Source organism: Mustela putorius, unplaced genomic scaffold (assembly GCF_011764305.1).
Source record: "Mustela putorius furo isolate JIRA1106 unplaced genomic scaffold, ASM1176430v1.1 tig00000129_pilon_pilon_pilon, whole genome shotgun sequence".
Classification (NCBI taxonomy): domain Eukaryota; kingdom Metazoa; phylum Chordata; class Mammalia; order Carnivora; family Mustelidae; genus Mustela; species Mustela putorius.
Window position 1 is genome coordinate 44,934,279 of NW_025421290.1, and position 17,873 is coordinate 44,952,151.

The 17,873-nt window shown below is 54.9% G+C and overlaps 1 protein-coding gene across 1 annotated transcript in view; it reads left to right on the plus strand.

The window, feature by feature from the left end:
- Window positions 1-16,650, plus strand: part of CUNH14orf132 (chromosome unknown C14orf132 homolog) — a 50,354-nt gene extending 33,704 nt beyond the window's left edge. The window contains exon 2 of the mRNA XM_004754742.2: window positions 9,556-16,650. Coding sequence (XP_004754799.1) covers window positions 9,556-9,780 — 225 coding nt within the window. The 3' untranslated portion in view covers window positions 9,781-16,650. The remainder of the gene's footprint in view (window positions 1-9,555) is intronic.
- Window positions 16,651-17,873: the final 1,223 nt, after the last annotated feature.

Here is a 17,873-nt window from a genome sequence, read left to right on the forward strand (position 1 = left end):
TTGACTGTAGACAACCAATTGATTTGTTTAATAGTCTAGGTATGCTGTTAGCTTTAAGCTGTTTCTTGGTGATGGTTTTTGGTTTTTGTAGATGGTCTTGATCAGATTTAGGGAGTTCCCTTCTATTTGTAGCTTGCCAAGAATTTTTACCATGAGTCAATGTTTAATTTTGTCAAATGATTTTCCTGTGTCTATGGATACAATTATGTTTTGTTTCTTTTTACTTCTGTGAGGATAATGAATTACATTAACCGATCTTTGAATGTTGACCCAGGCAACAAAAAATACAGTATCTTTTTATGTATTGCTGGATTCGGTTCACTAGTATCTCTCATTTTATTTTTTGTCTACGTTTAATTAGGATATTGATCTTCCATTTTCTTTTCTTGTCATATCTCTGATTTTGGTAACAGGGTTGCGCTGGCTTTATTAACCTGATTTGGAAAACATTCCACAAAAAGAGTTAAAAAGTGACCTTCCTTCTTCTATTTTCTGGAAGAGATTGTGAGGAGTTGGTATTATTCTTCCTTGTGGGTCTGGTAGAATGAGTCAGTGAGACCATTTGGATATTTCTTTTGTTCGGGAGATTTTTGCCCTGCCTTCTGCAAGTGGTGGTCCCAGCGTGGGTCCGTTGGTAACGGCGCGGCGATGCTGTCTGACTCTGTCCAGCACGGGCCTCTCTCAGGGGTGCGTCTGGACTTATCCAGGGTTTCATGAGGCTTCTTTGGGTCGCTCACATGCCTATATGGCACAGAGGGAGCCCAGAATGTGCACAGGTTCTGTGCAGAACTAGGGGATCCTTTCTGCGCTCTCTCCCCCTGGGATACTCCTTGGCTCCCAGGGACCTTCTTCCCTAACCCTCCAATTGGGAGTCTGTCGACTTTATTGCCCTTTGTGTGCCGTGGGTCTGAACCATCACGCTGCCCTGCCCGCAGGGCAAAGCAGGAGATGAGAGAGCAAGCGAGTGAGAGAGGAGGGATAAGAACTAACTCCCCGACACATCTCCGACTGCAAGAGCCCTTTCTTCAGTTCCTCCAGCCAGAGAGAAGGGTTTTGCCTTACACTTTAGGTCCCCTGTCTCTGCCACTGCCCCCCACGGCCACAGAAGAGCACCCAGCAACCGGGGCTGGCCCCAGGGCAGCCAGAGAGAGAAAAGAGAAAGAAATTAGGGATTCCCCCAGATTCTCTGGGTCCCCCGGGAGCCCCTCTTCCCTGCCCTCTGTCTACAAAGAGGGGGGTTCTCTAGGGCTTTAGCTGTCGGCACTGGGAGACGGAGGGAGGACGCCGGGAAGCTCACCGCGCCTGCGTCTTCAAGGTGGGAAATGGAGAAAATCACAAAAGCCCCACGATGGTGAGGCCGTGAGCGGGGAGCAGGCCTGGCTCTGTGCCCTCCAGCAATGACAGCGGGGACGATACTAACAATAGCTGGCTTCTTAGAGCCCGGATGCGGTACTCCACCCCCACGGCACCCTACAGAGTGGCCCCTGCTATCATCCTCCTGGGACAGAAAGGGAACAGAGGCCTGGAGAGGGTCAGTCACTGGCTCAAGGCACACAGCCAGAAAGGAACAGAACCAGGGCTCAGGCTTGTGCCTGATTCTTTGGTTCAAGGGATTAAAAACAGCCTGCCCTCTTTCATGCTGTGAGAACCCTGTTGCTCGGTTCTCATCTCTGTTAAAGTGCGCCAAATGCCGTTTTATGGCTGAGAGCTTATCTGTATTCCTTTTAAATGTTAAGCCCTTCAGGGTCTCCCCTGGGAACCCCTAGGGTCAATCCAGCGCCTCCAGGTGCACAGTAGGTCCTCGGTGTTTGTTGAATGACTAATAAATGGATGGATGGCGCTCCCAGGCTGTCCAGCCTTTATATTTGGACCACAGAGATCCCGTGAGAAGGTAGTAAGGGAAGAAATTGGCTTTATAATGTTTGCAGGCCGGCCGGAGGCCTCCTGAACTTTCCAGGGAACGAGGTCACCCAGAGAGGCCTGGCTGCAGATGGCGGGCTCTGGAGAGACAGACCCGAGGGCGTGGCCCCTCGCACAAATTCTGAAATTGCAGCTCTTTCTCAGAGAGGCCGCACACAGAGTTGCCAGATTTAGCAAATAAAAATGCAGGAGGCCCAGTTAAATTTAAATGTCAGATCATTTTTCAGTAAGATTTTTTTCCTCTAAGTAGGTCCAGTGAAATACTTGGAATATACTTACATCAAAAAGTGGTTTTGTTATTGTTTCTCTGAAATTCAGATTGCACTGGGAGGGGGTGCGGATTTTACCCAAGGGCCCTCACCATGCAACCCTCACTTGAGGACCGTCTACACCTGACCCTGGCTTTCTTAGAGTCTGGCGAGGGCTTCTGAGCCCCAAGCTTGGCCTCGGCCGTCACTCCTCTGAGCAGCTCCTGGGTAAGCGAGGCTCAGAGAGGGAAGCAGGGCCAGGTGTGTCAGCCGTTAAGAGGCACCAGAGTGTCCCCACCCACTGGAGATGGGGACAGTATGGATGTATCTATCCTCGTATAAGTTTAGCTTAGAAATCCACAGTCCAGGAGAGGATCAGCTCCTATGTGTGGCTGAGATACTGCAGGGACCCTGTGGATTTCTGGGGGAGAAGGGTCTGGTGGGACCCAGCACGAGGCCAGCAAGCCCACTTCCCAGAGCCTCCAACAACAAACACCCAATGTCTCCGGTGTCCCCTCCCCTGAAGCGTGGGCATTATTTGGGGAACTTTTGCCAGAGCCATCTCTTTGAAGATTTTCCTTTGAAAGCATCTTCTGTTCCTTCCTCTGGAGAGGCCCAGCCTAGGGGAGATTTATCTAACCTCCCTCATCTCAGCAGGAACAGATGGGCCCCCGGAGGCGGGCCTCCTCCCAGCAGCTCTGCTGTGTGCAGGGAGAGGGGGTTGGGGTGGAAACCATGTGAATTGCCACGGTTGGAACCTTGGGGTCCTCACATCTGCACTTTCCTGGAACCCCTCCACACCGTTCTGGTCTCCAGCACCGAGGGCCAGGGTCCCCCCGTGGTGATCAGAACCCACCCTGTCTGTGACCCACTCCTGTTGTTTAAGCCTTGCTCTTCACATTAGAGGTTGAAAATACTGAAGAGTGCCCAGTGACCGGAAGAGACTCTTTCTAAGAGCTCATCCTGTTTGCTCATCTTTTCTTAGAGTAAAATGTTACGGGCAAAACCAGTCTCCTTTGCGCCGCCCTTTTCCTCCGGGACAGGTGCACTGCGGAGTCTGGCCTCCACATTATCATCCTTGACTTCGCTTTTAGTGTCGGGGATGCTCTCTGAGTTTATTTGGCGACTCCCGCTTCCCCACCTCCCACCGCAGACAGCGTTTTGCCACTCCTGGCAGCCCTCATCCGGGAGGCAGTGTCTGGTATTTGCCCTTGGGTTTCGGAATTCTTGGCTGATGGACCTGGAGTTCCTTTGCTTTCCCTCTGTCTTCTGAGCACCGGCTCTTTTCTGGGCCTTGGGGATGCTTCAGGAAACCAGGAAGGCTCCTGCTCTCCTGAAACGTACCGTCAGGAAGCGCAGCCTTGATCAACAGACCTTAAATGTTGACCTGTGCTGTTGTCCCCTCTTTAACAAGCCAACGGGCTTCTTTCTGACCCGGCCGGCTGGCTATAACCACCTCCTCTGCTGGGGAAACGAGCTCCCCGCTCCTCCTGCCTACGCCCCACGCTGTGACTCAGCCTCAAATGCCCAGGATCTGATTCTGCCTCCATGGGCCTCTCGCTTCTACGAGGTGGGAAGTTAGAAGTCTTCACCCCCAAATCTGCTCTGAGTTGAAACCTCATCCAAGGGTTCCACTCCCAGGGGGCCAGTGACCACATCTGCCCACTGGCGTGAGAAGGCCCGGTTGTCACCCAGTAGGGGAGGAGGGGCATCTCTAAGAGACCCTTCAGATGCTTCTCTCACCATCTGTCTCTGGGGTGACTCCAGCTACAGCCCGTCGCTCTGACCATGAGTCCTCCTGGTCAGCCGTTTCCAATTTCCCAAGAATGCAATTGAGGCTGATCTTTTTGTTTGTTGTTTTCTATTCATGAGATTTCACCATTTAAACTTGTTTTCACATCTATGGACACTTTGAATGTGGACTCTGTTTTACCAAGGGAAAAAAAAAATCAGAACAACTAAACATCTTAGACAGATGGATCAAATGACAGCACTGGCCACACTTGGAGCATCTCTCAGCCAGAACATAAGTTGGGGAGCAGGGGGGCGGTCTGTTGCACCTGCAAGAGAGTGCCTGATTAATGGATTGCATAAAATGCACATCTGGAAACGCCAGGGTCCCCCTTCCCTCCCTTCGACTTAAGCAGTTGGATAAGATGCATGCAAGCTCCTGGTTTTGAATTTCTGCAAAGACTGATAAAAGGAGAAAATATGAGGAATTGCTGAGTGACTGTCTTGGGCCACATTTTATCACCTATGGTTTTATCTCCTCCTTGCGAGAATCCTGCTGGTCCCACTGAAGACAATGAATTATCTTCACAACTTACAGGCAAGTCAGTTGCAGGACCCACCAGCTTTACTATACAAATTCACCCCCAAATCTGTCTTGAACTGGAACCCACCCTTGTTCCCACCCTCAGAGGGACAGTACCGATCTGACAACAGCCGTGGTCCCTGGCACAGTACGGAGTGGCAGACGCAGGGCAGATTGTTGTGGCAGATGCAGGGCAGAGGGGAGCTCGCTGTCTGGAGAACGCACTGTGCCCCCGAGAGGGTCTGTGGGACTGGGTTGATGGAGCAGAGCTGGTGGGGAGCCCTTCTGCTGACTTCAGGTCATTAATTCCACAGGGTCAGGTTTGTCACCTTTTTTACATTAACAGTGGGGCTGAGAGAGCTTGAGGTGTGTAGGTCACAAGGCTTACTTTCCAGAGAGTTCCCTGTGTAGCGGAGACCAACCTCCAATTAGGTGAGCCTCTGAATAGGTTATCTGACGGGGCAGAGACTGTGCAGGTATGATTAAGGTTAAGGATCTTGAGATCAGGGGCGACTGGGTGGTGTGGTAGGTTAAGCACCTGACTCTTGGTTTTGGCTCAGGTTATGATCTCAGGGTGGAGAGATTGAGCCCCACCTCGGGCTCCATGCCCCGCGGGGAGTCTGCTTGAGATTCTCTCTCCCACGGCCTCTGCCCTCCCCCACCATGTGCTCTCTCTCCCTCTCTCAAATAAATAAATCTTAAAAAAAAACAATCTTGAGATCAGAGATGATCTTGGATTATCCAAGTGAGCCCAGGGGACTCACCAGGGTCCCCATACTGGGGCAGAGGGAGGGTCTGAGAGAGGCTGGAAGATCGCACAGTGAGGGCTTGCGAGACAGAGGAAGGAGCCACAGGCCAATGCGGGAGCTTTGGAAGCCGGAGGAGGCTGCAGCACAGTGAACACCTGCGTGGCAGCCCCCGGAGACCCATGTCAGACCTCCGACCTCTGGGTCTGGAAGAGAATAAATGTGTGTCATCATTCGTGGCAACTCGCTAAGGCCACCACAGGATACTAACACGGGGACACCAACTACGTGCAGGGGAGCAGAGCACGGGAAGCAGCGCAGGTGGACGGGTGCTGGGGGAGAGCCGGTGGACGGCAGCGGCCCTGGGCAGGGTGGTGGCGGCAGGGCCATGTGCTCTGCTCTCTGGGGCTGCGCTTTCTTCCCCGCCAAGAAGCTCTGCCCAGTGTCCTCCTTTTCCCCAGTGATTTGATGCAAATACCCAGAGAGACCAGCCCTACCTCAGAGAGAGGTGAGGGGGGCACAGGTCTCGCCCCAGACCGCAGCGGGTCCCCCACACAGTGGAGTGGAAGGAGGGCCTCTGCCCAGAAACCCAGCAGGGCCCTGGCTGGGGGAGAGGGATGGAGAGGCGGCCACGGGCAGAGGACTGGAACGTGGGTTCACTCTAGGGGGTCCAGCAGGCCCAGGGGAGGCAGCTGCAGACCAAGTTCAGGTGCATGGGGAGTCCTGGCCTGAGTCCCCCACTAAGATGCTACCAGCAGAGTTTCTGGGGCCTCACCACAGTCCTGCTTCCGCCGTGGGCTGCCAGAGGAAGACCCTAGAGAAGGGCAGGCTGTGGAGTGCCCGGAGCGCCGGCTGTGGTGGGGGCTGAGGAGAGGAACCCACTGCCCTCTGTGAACCCTGCAGGTGGCAGGACCATCGGGAGAGGCCAGAGAGGCCGTTAGCCAACATAGGAGTGACAGCCCTTGAGTTGAGAGAGGCCATCATTCATCAGCAGCAGCCAGGTTTTTATTAGGCACCACTGTATGCCATACCTGTGCAATGCTCTTGGAACCCCATGAGGAGAATAAGCAGATCTGGTCCCGCCTCCCAGAACTTCCAGGCCACTGGGGAAGCAGACAGGAGGAGCTGTGTCTCCGAACGGGAGGCCGCGAGGTGAAGATGGGGCACACGGGAGGGAGGGGTCCCGGGCAGAGGACCATGGGCTGAGACCCAAAGCAGGAATGGGTTTCATGGAAAGGCCCTGGACTCAGAGGCTCCACCACCCGCCCAGCCGCGCCAGCCCCTCAGCCCCCCTCAGGCTGCCTATGCCTGAGGAGGCTGTGACCCATCCCATCTGCGACACCAGCTTGGGGCCAAGAGGGGGTCCCGGCTCGCTTCTTTAAACTCTTCATTGCACTTCTCGTAGGATGCATGTCAGTTGGTCTTCTCACCTGTGTTCGTCCTGATAGCTACTCCCACGCACTAAACATGTTCATTGAACTCAACGTCTTAATTTAATATACGGCTAAACCGTGATAGACGTGTAAGAAGGGACACACATACACACGCAGCGCCGGCCAGATCTTCACGCCGTGAGCATGCCCCCATGGGCTGCAGCACCCCCAGGCTGGGCCCCGAACCGGTCCCGAGATCCCCAGGGACCCTGCTGTCCCTGCACCGCCAGGGTTGTGATAGCTGGCAGGTTCCCACCAGATAAAGGGTAGAGCCGTGTCGTGGACGAAATGTCGGGCTTCTCTGAGCGAGCCCAGAGAGGCTGCGCTTCTCGGCCAAGCAGGTGCTCTGCGGAGGCTGCTGGGATGTGGGTGGCCAAGCACAGAGCTGCCCGAAGGGAGCCTCCCTGCGTCGATCCCGATGGTTCACGTTCCCCACACACGTGCTCCCTGTCTTGGTCCCTCCCTGCTCCCCTCTGGTCTCTCTTTCTCCTCCCTGCTCTCATCCCCCTACTGGAGTGTGGACCCGTCTGTCTTGCTCGCTGCTGTATCCAGAGTCTGGAACCCGGGAACCTAATCCATGCACCCTTCAAACTTATTTGCCAGAAGAATGGGGGCGTGAAGTGGCACCTGATTTGCTCCCCTGGGGTCCAAGACTTCCTGGGGACAGTGATCTTGACATCTCCAAGCCCCAACATGGAGTCCGAACCCAGAGTCGGGGTGACTGTGTGCAGAGCAAGAAGCTCTCAACCCTGACTCCACCATGAATTCGCCATGTAGCCTTGACCTCTGCCTACCGACCTGTGAAAGTGGTCCCTCCAACAGGAGAGCTAAGTGGTGAGTCTTGAAATCTCTTGCACACCCCCTGGGTGTGGCCGGGCCTCCGTGCCAGTGGTAGTAAGGGCTCTGGAAGTGTGCAGAAGGAGAGCGTAACTGTTCACTGTTCATTCTCCCCGGTGCCATCCAAAACACACACCATGGGCCTAACAGATGCAGGGGCCAGCCCTGGAGACACCAGCCTCCGGGGTGTTCTGGAAGGGCCCAGAAGACCTAGAGCAGGAAAGGTCTCCTTGTGGCTGTATGGAGGGTCACCCCCTCCTTTGAGCAGCCACGTCCCCACCCCCAGCCTGGAGCTTTTACTCCAACTTCTGGAGAGCGAACATGTGGCCACCCTTGTATGTGAGGCTTGGGAGTGAGAATCACTCTTCTGCAGAGCGTGTCCCTGTGCCCCAGAAGCTCTGAAGTGCTCATACCCATTGACTCAGAAGCTCCCTGCCCAGGAGTCTGCGGCAATAAAGACAAATGCACGTAGAAGCACATATGTACGCCCAAGTGCAGGGATAGCTAGGGGCTCAATCAGTGCATTATTTTTTAAAATTTTTTTATTATTAACATACAATGTATTATTTGCTTCAGGGGTACAGTCTGTGAATCATCAGTCCTACACAATTCAGAGAACTCACCATAGCACAGACCCTCCCCAATGTCCATAACCCAGCCACCCCCTCCCTCCCGCCCACCTCCCCTCCAGCAGCCCTCAGTTTATTTCCTGAGATTAAGAGTCTCATGGTTTGTCTCCCTCTCTGGTTCCATCTTGCTTCATTTTTTCCTCTCTTCCCCTGTGATCCTCTGTCTTGTTTCTTAAATTTCACCTATCAGGGAGATCATATGATAATTATCTTTCTCTCAGCATAATACCCTCTAATTCCATCCACGTCGTTACAAATGGCAAGATTTCATTTCTTTGGATGGCTGCATAGTATTCCACTGTGTGTATATATACCACATCTTCTTTATCCATTCATCTGTCGATGGACATTTAAGTTCTTTCCACAGTTTGGCTATTGTGGACATCGCTGCTATAAATATTCGGGTCCACAGGCCCCTTTTTTCACTACATTTGTATCTTTGGTGTAAATACCCAGTAGTGAGATTATTGGGTCATAGGGTAGCTGTATTTTCAACTTTTTGAGGAAAGTCCATGCTGTTTTCCAGACTGGCTGCACCAGCTTGCATTCCCACCGACAGTGTGGGAGGGTTCCCCTTTCTCCGCATCCTCGCCAGCATCTGTCGTTTCCTGACTTCTTAATTAGCCGTTCTGACTGCTTTATTTATTTATTTATTTACTTCCTTACTTACTTATTTAATTTTTTCAAGATTTTATTTATTTATTTGACAGAAAGAGACACAGCGAGAGAGGAAACACAAACAGAGGGAGTGGGAGAAAGAGAAGCAGGCTTCCTGCCAAGCAGAGAGCCCGATGCGGGGCTCGATCACAGGATCCTGGGATCATGACCTGAGCTGAAGGCAGAGGCTTAACGACTGAGCCACCCAGGCACCCTGGACTGGCTGAATAGTATACAATGGGTAAAATGGTGTTCTGTGGAATTTTTATACAGAACTTAATATAAAACCACGTGTTTGAACATGTTTTCTCTCTGTCTCTCTCACACACACATACGGACTCACACTGAAAAAAGTGTGAAAGAAAAATATCACCGTGTTAGCAGCCATTATCCTAAAGCAGCGAGGCTGATTCTCACTTTTTCTTTTTCCTCTTTTCTCTTTCCTTAACGGTCTGTGCTGAGTATCACGACTTTGCAAAGAGAAGAGGAAGGAAGTGTTTTAGAACTCACGCTGATGTGGAGGGACTGCCCGCAGCTGTGGACGAGCTGTGTGCCTTAACGGTTCCATCTGCAAAATGGGCATGAGGGCGTCTTCCTCCAAGCGTTACCATCTCTATAACCATTTGTAGCAGCACCATCCATGATAACAAACAGGAGAAGAGCCCGTGTGAAGCTGTGTCCCAGCACCCGATGGCTTGACCAGACCAGACCAGACCAGGCTCCTCTCCAGCCCCGTGTGCCCAGATTAATTCTCTCTCTCCCTCTCTGCAGCTGCCCATGATGGGAGGCGCCTTCATGGACTCGCCCAACGAAGACTTCAGCACGGAGTACTCCCTCTTTAACTCCTCCACCAACGTCCACGCGGCCTCCAGTGGCCAGGGCCAGCCGGAGGAGTCTCCGCGGTCCTCCAACGATGCGGTCCTGCTCTGGATTGCCATCATAGCGACGCTGGGGAACATTGTGGTGGTTGGGGTGGTGTACGCCTTCACCTTCTGAGGTTCGGGGCACCCACCAGCTCCGAGCCGGCTCAGCCTGTGCTGGGCTCATAGCAAGGCCAGGCTTTGCTGGGGACACTCGTGCTGTTGGCCTTTGGCTGGTTCCACCTTCTGGAACCAGGAGTTCTGACCAAGCGCATGGCCTCTCCGGGGGCAGCGACCGTGCATCAGGAGTTCCCCCCAGCAGCTCCGATTTCCAGTGTTCCGGGCTGTGATCAAGCTGATCCCGAAAACATGGGCGTGTGGCCTCTGGCCCCTGGAGGCGCAATGGAGCAAAGCCTTTGCAAGGAGCCAAGTGGGGACTTTTTGAACCTATATTCCAAGAACGTAAGACCAGAGGAAATAGCCAGTTAGGTGTGAAATATGGACATGGTGGGACGATCGCTTGCTGGCAGTAAATAATCACGTATGTGTCTTGTTTTTATGCCAAGTTGCTGCACCTGGTGTGTGGGGTGCCCAGCAGGAGCAGCCGTCGGAACTGGAGTGTTTCCAGCCCAGCCGAGGTCTCTCACTCCACCCTTTGGAATGTGGGTGGTGTGACCTGGGCCATAGAATGTTCTTTGTTTGACTTGGACAGGGCACCTTTGTCACCAGACACTTGGCCCCTTTTGAGACCCAGATGGATCAGGAAATCCAAGGACAGGGGGATGACTGGTGATGGGGTAGGATTTCCAGGGGTGGGGGGTTCTCGGCCGAACAGATTTGCTCTTCTTTTTCAGAAGAGAAGGACCTTCAGACTATAGTTGGGCAGAGCGGTCGAGTTCAGACCAGCCGCCAGCAGATGCTCTTTCCTCTCTGAGAACTTAGGATTTTAGAGATGGTGGCCTCACGCCCACCTGATCTTCTGACAGCGGGAGGGAGAGGCACGATTTGCCCGTGATCGCAGGGCACGTGACTGGCACTGTCAGAGCAGGGGGACGGGCCCCAGTGAAGCACTCCGTTAAGCAAATCCCTGCTTCTCAGCTGCCCTCGGGGAGAATGCCCAGAAGGTTTGGAAGCTGTCTGGGGTCAGGAGGGTGCACAGGGTGCTCAGACACCTGCATTTTACACTGGATCTGGCTCCCACATTCTCTTGCAGACCTGGATGTGCTCTGTCCGAGTCAGCCTCCTTAACCTTCCTCCAAGTCAGTGGCTATGGGGGGGTGTTGGGGGAGTGGGGGTGGTCTCTGACCAGCAAGGGAGACTCCCGTGCAGACCAGCCCAGGATGGCTTGCCCTGGGGGAGGGGGCAGCATGGGGAAGGACTCGCTCTACTTCTGTCCTTAGGAAAGGCTTCCGCCCAGTAGTCCCCTTCCCCAGATAGCTGCCCTGTGCCAAGCAGAGTGGGGAAAGCTTACATGCAGCCTCCCTCGCCGGCGGGCCAGGAGCAATGCTGCCCTTGCTTTCTCCCTGTGCTGTGCAAAAGAGAATAAATGGTCCAAACTTCCCCTCAGTGGTGGGGAAAGTTAAAAGACTGGATGGGAAGCCCTGGTGCTGTCTGGGACAATTGCAAAAAGGTGTCCTGTGTCCCTGTGGTCTCGGGAGACATGGCTATTCCGGATGACAGGCAAAGGGACATCTTAATTGCTCTGAGGCAGCCACTCGTCTGCGGGCTTGGTGCTGAGCTGCTGTGAAAACAGGATTAGCAGCCCAGCCTCCAGACCACGCCCGTAGATGGCCACCACCTCCTAGTAGCCATGTCTGTCCCTGCAGCCGTGCACGCATCCACCCACGAAGGCTTCAGCTCCAGTGGAGGCCATGAGTGCAAAGCTGGCGTGACCTTTGCGGAGAGGGAGAAGGGTATGGGGGACCTTCAGCCTGGGCTCCCTCTGGAATCACTGACAGGGCCGTGCTCTCGGCACGACAAGGTCAGGGTGGAAGGGACAGGGGCTGGGCTGGGCTGGGTGGTCAGCCATTGCGTGCCGGTCATCCCAGATGCTTCTCGAGCAAACCCTTCCCTGTCTCAAGCTCCCCACGTGTGCCCCATGAGCGAGGGCTTTCTGAGACAAGTGTCCTCATGAGAACCCAAGGAGAAAGTCCAGAGCTGGGGTGGAAGGGACCAAGGTGATGCTTGGCATCTTTGTGGGGGTCAGTGCAGCCCAGATATTCTGAGTCCTTACCTTCCGACCCTACATCCCCAACAGAGCCCTGTAGAGAGGGGGTGACTGCTCTCTGCTCTGCAAATGGCCTGCGGTGATGGCCATCAGGGCTCTGGGGCTTCTGTGCGCTGTGACCGGGGAGGGGTGGAGCCTGTGGTCCCGGCTCAGAGCAGCAAGGACAGCCCTAGTGGGCCAGGGGTTCTCTGGGAAATTCTGGGCGCAGGGGGTCTCCCCCATGAAGGCTTTCTTTTCCCCTGGCATAAAGGCCAGTTAAATTCAACTCTCAAGGATTCTCCCTCTTGGGTCAGGGCCGCAGACACACAGCCTGGAGCTTAGGGCCCAGCTTGTCCAAACTCGGCATTGGGCAATTCTAGTGACCCGCTCAGGGTCACTCCCTCCCAGTCTCCTACAGTGTTTTGATCTGGTGTTTCCCCCCATCACCTGGATGACAGCGAGGATAGACGTCCCCTGAAGGGTAAAGAACGGGCTTCCCGCCAGAGGGGGCGCTGTGCTGTCCCTCCTGCCTTCCTCAGCTGAGCTCTGTGGTGGACGTTAGGTGACCGGCAGGAGGCGCTGTCTGAGCCTTGCGTCCAGGCGCCGTGCTAGACCCCCACGCGCACGTTTAATCCGTACGATTACCTTACAGCATCGTTGCTCCATTGCATGGAGAACCAGAAGCTCAGAGGAGCAGAGGAACTTGTCCAGGGCCACACAGTGTGAATGTGACAAGCTGGGACTTGAGGCTGGACCCTCCGCCTCTAGAGGTAGCCTCTTTCCGCCACAACGTGCCACCTTCAGTGGCTGGGGTGGCACCTCCAGGCCTCATTTAAGCCAGGCTCTGGGTCTACAGAGGCCATTTCCCCAAGGTCCCATGTCATGGTGTGACCCGGGGCCAGCTCTGGCTTCCTCCACAGGCAGAAGTCTAACCGTCCTCAGAATGCGGCACGCTCGTCCCCCTGCTGGTTGCCCCGTCTCTGTCCAAGCTTCAAGGATGGTGGTCCCTGTCACCTGCCCCTCTCTTTAAAGCTGAGCACAAGTGGTTTCTTTGTGGCCAGAGACGTAACCAGAAAGCAGATTTCTTGGGACACGTACAGAAGACCCCCGGCTCCAACCCAGAGCCCAACAGAGGAGCCCACACGAGGAGTGAGGCTCGCGTAGCCGGATTGCCGAGGACAGTCGGGACGGTCCGTCGGGTGGGTGAGGCTCCAGCCCAGGCTCAGGCGTCCTGTTGAGCCCAGACTCTCCCAAGCAGGCAGGACAGTGTTCCTCTCACAGACCCCAGCCTGAGGCTCCGATCCGGCTTCTCCTGGGTGAGGTTGGCCCAGAGCCCACCCGGACATAATGGGCCGGTGCTGAGGAAGAAGCTGCTTCCATAGCTGCTCTTCAGAGAAGGCTCCTGCGTTTGCCGGAAAGTTCTCCATGCCTGGCCCTCCACATGCCTCCCCGTCTTCCCTCCGCAAGCTGTAGGGGTCCCATACCATTCGTCTGCATGTGGGACACTCCACCGAACAGAACGACACCTGATTTAGGAGGCTGGACCCATGTCCCCCGAGCTCTGGAGGAGAGGCCGGAGGACACGGTAGCCTGCCATGTTCTGAGCGGATTCCAGCTCTTGCGTGGGCCTGGGCGACATCATTGCTCTGCTGTCCCTCCCTCCTCCTGAGATCTGGGTCAAGGGGGCAGATGAAATTCCCCTAACCCCCCCCACACCCTTCAGAGAGAGACGGTTCATCTCCTTTCAGGAGATCCCTGGGATCCGAGGGAGAAAGGGAGAGCAGGCCAGGACCCCTGGCTGGAGAGGCGATAGGCCATTGTCCAGCTTGTTCTAAAGGGAAGGCCTGGATGCCAGCCAGACCACTAACATATGTCAGAATCCCTCCCTGGAGACTGCGGACACTCGGCTGTCATCTGCTCTGCCGCCCGATTCCTTCCAGACAGATGCTCCTGTTCTCCTTCCAAGAGCATGACCCCTGCTCATCATTAGCAGAGAAATCCCTGATAATGATTATCCTATTTGTCGTGCATCTTCCTTGTGTTGTGCTCTGTTCCTATGCCGTTTACTTGTCAACTCACCCCTCGGAGGCAGAAGAGAGGTGCGGAGACGTGCGTGTTATTATGATCCCATTTTTCTGATGAGAAAACTGAGAACTCACATCTACAGAGCTGGGATTCTGATCCACCTGCTCTCCAGGCTCTGCAGGCTGGACGGCTGCCCTGTGTCTCCCTGCTCTGCACCGTGAGCCCTCTGGAATAGGCCGTCCTGGGAACGGGGACTCCGAGGCTGGGGCTTTTTGGGTCTCGGATCACGGTAGGTCCTGGAAGGGGGGCAGGAGTGGTGCCCACGTGTTTAGCAGTCTGAGAGCCTCACAGCAGTAGGAGGTGTTAGGAGCTTCCAATCAGGACCTGTAATATTAGGGAGGGCGAATGGGGCCACACGGCAAAGGAGGGGAGACCTGGCGAGTCTCCGGCTGCCTGGTCCAGGACATCATCTCCCAGCCTGCTGCGCATTCACCAGGGAGCAGGGATGGCCCTGGATTACCAGCGCCAGCCCCGGGAGAGGCACCGTGCTCTTTGCCAGCTGTCACCCGGCCCCCTCTGCCATGTCCTGGTACCTGCCCTTTGAGCATCCCTAGAGCGGGCCCCAGGTGGGCTGGGATGCCCTGATGGGACGACCAAGGGGCTGTGCTCAGAGAGCCAAAGGGAGCAATTGGAGCCGGAATGTTCTGTAGGGGCCTGGCCTACCTCTCCCACCCCATCCATCATTCAGGGACAGGGATAAGGGACAGGCTGGCTGAGCTGAGCGCTGAGAGCCCAGAGGAACGGAGCTTATCGTCTCCAAGTGGGAAAAGGAGGCTCTCCGAGGAACCCAGGTCATCAGCATCAAGCAGCAGTCAGATGTCTCCAGAAAGTCACTTCTAAGATTAGACATTGGACAGTTTCTTTCCCCTTTCGGGGGTGGGGGGGCTTGCTGGGGACAAGACAGTGCAAACCACAGGGACTGAAGAGAGGAAGAAGATCCCCTAGAGTGAAAAGAGGGCAGCTGCCAGGAATGTAATCGAAAGTCTGGGAAATTGGCTGCAGCAATTTCGGAATGTACGTTTGTGCTGTTCTTCTGAGTCACTGGGAAAGTCTTATATAGAGAATAAAATCAGAGGAAGCCTTTGGAGAGGGGGGACAGGGTGCCCAGTACCTAGGACGTACGCCGCGCCCATCCTTCGGCCACGGTCCAGGCTTGCACCTGCCGGCATCTGTCCAGATGCTTTAATGAGGCTCCGGCCTTCACCTTCAGGAGGGCTGAGGCCCTTCCTGCCTTGGGATTAAATCCTGACAGATACACGAAGTGTATTTGCAGGGAACTTGTGCGCACAACAGTTGGGGAAATCCAGAGCCTTATTCATGGAGCCCCCCCATGTGGGTAAGCAGCCACCCGTGACCCCAGTGTGTGTCCCACAGGGGGCTTCAGGAACGAGAGAATCAAGCAGCCCAGAGGATTCCGACCACGACCCTGTAAACTTGTAGGAAGGGTGTCCCAGACTTTCATGCTTGAGGGGACAGAGTGTCCGAGGGGTTTGGGGGAGTTTGCCAGCTCAGGCTGGTCGGCAGGAGATCGGAGTCCTGAGCCCAGAGCATCTGTGTAGCAACGTGTCTGAACAATTAGGCCAGTGGGTCTCAACCTGGGAAAATTCTGTCCGGGGGACCTTCAACGATGTGCGGAGACAATTTTGATTTTCACGACTTGCTGGGAGTTGATATTCTACTGGCGTCTGGTGGATAGAAGCCACGATGCCGCCGAGCTCCCCCAGCAACAAAGAATTCATGATGCGGCCCCAGGCACCAACAGCACAGCACCGAGGTGGGGAAACCCGGCGCCAGGCAATGCTGTCTCTGAATCCAAAAATATAGGAGTTCTCCAGAGTTCCGCTTTTCCCCGTTTGCGAGTCCTGGAATAAACCAGAGCTCCTCTGGGCAACAGCAGTGATCGTGGCTGTGGCCCCGAGTCCCGGCAATCCCATCGGAGGGCAGTAGACCGCCTGCTGAGTCCTCTGGGCACCCACGGACCCTCCATCCCCACCGTCTTGGGCTTTCAAGGGGAGACACGGCCTGGGTGGAGGAAGCCCTACGCAGGGAATGGGAAGGCGGGGCTGAACTTGACCTTGTCCAGATAACTTGGTCTCTGGGACCTGGAGGGACCTGACCTCCACCAGGCATTTGAGCAGCACTGTTGGGATGGGGGAGTGGGCTGGGGTCGGGAGCGGAGGGGAGCTTAGACGGGATGAGGACGGGAGGGTCCGCCTCACTCTCTGGGCGAACCTGCATCTTCACCTTGTGTGTGACTGTTTGCCACTATCCCGCCCAGTCCCCTGCCCCCCTCCACCCGCCTGAAGGCATATTCACACTTTCTACTATTTAAAGTTTTACGGGAACCTTATTCTGGTAACAAACTGCTTTCCACAGACCCGTTCTTCCTGCAGAGAGAATCAGAGATGTTTCTGGGTCTGGCGAACGTTTTCGTAATCAACTTGTAAGTAGTTTACTTAATAATAATGATAATAAAAGGTATTTATCTATTCTTGTAATTCTTTGCTACTCAAGCCCCCTGGTTTCACGATGAGATCACTAACTTTTACTACAGTGAAAAGGCGATTTCTTAATGTAGGCCTGCAGTGTGCTCTTCGAGAAGTCTCTGACCTTGATGGACGTAAAACTGTGGCTGTGCGATCGTGTCCCTCTGTCAGCACTGTTCGATTTTGTCCTTTTCTATCATGTCATTAAAAACCAAACTTGAATGTCTAAGTGTTTGAATCCAGCCTGTGCTTCACATCCCAGCAAGGATGCTGTCTGTTCATCGCAGCGACGCCCAGCTCTAGGGCACCTCCATCCTGGTGCTCCTGCCCCCACTGGAGGCAGGATGACCCCCCTCTTCCCCACACTCCTCCCCAGCCTCGCCCCTACAGGGGGCAGCGGGGAGCAGATCCCCAGAGCTGCGTCCATTTACCTCACATCAGGAGCCCTCACCAGGTATGTCCTCCCAGAGCAAGGGGTATCTTACTCAAGTTTTTAATTCCCCCGCACCTAGCCCTGTGTCTGGCTCACGGTAAACACCCGACATTCAGGGGATGAATGAATGATATCCAGAAGACCAGCCTAATACATTTCCACAGAACAGCAGACGGTGAGCCTGCACTTAACAGGTTCATTCATTCACGGGTAAGAGCAAACAGAAAGCCAACAGAAACAGGCTTCTGCGCAGGTCTGAGCTCTTTACCTCTGTCTGATGTGGGGTTCAAACCCACAACCCTGGGATCACGACTGAGCCAAAGGCAACCGCGTAATCAGCTGAGCCTCCACACGTAGCTCCATACGTAGGCTCCATACGTAGCCTCCACAACACCACAGCACCAGTATGAAGTAGGTACTATTGTTATCCTGTTTCTGTTTTTACAAAAGGGGAAACAGGAGGCAGGAGGCGTTTCCTGGCCCCATGTAGTATAGCTGGCAGGTGGCAGGACTGGGACCAGAATCCAGGCTGGGCTCCGAGTCCACATTCTAACGGCTGTAAATGCCCCCCATTTGTTGAGCACCGACTGTGGGTTCCTTGTGCGGGGAGCAGGGATGCCGGGCCAGCCTCTGTCCTCAAACCCATGCTTGAGGGGGCGAGAGGCTCAAAGACGGTCACTGTCAGGGTCGCATGCCACAGTGATAAGGGACCCTGTGCTGGCTCTGCAGCAGGGCCCCCACCAAGGGATCCAGAGCAGGGCACCAGCGGGGCTCAGCTGATTACACAGCTGCCTTTGGCTCGGTCGCGATCCCAGGGTTGTGGGTTCGAACCCCAAATCAGAGTCTCTGCTTGGCTGGGAGCCTGCTTCTCCCTCTGCCCACCGCTCCCCCTGCCTGTGGCCTTGTGACCTGTGTCGACCAAGAGGTTTGGGCAGGACTGACATTGATTCAATCCTGGGTGTAAGCCTCGGGAAGGCTGACAGGTTGCTGGGGCGCTCGGGGGGCTCCTTCAGTGATGT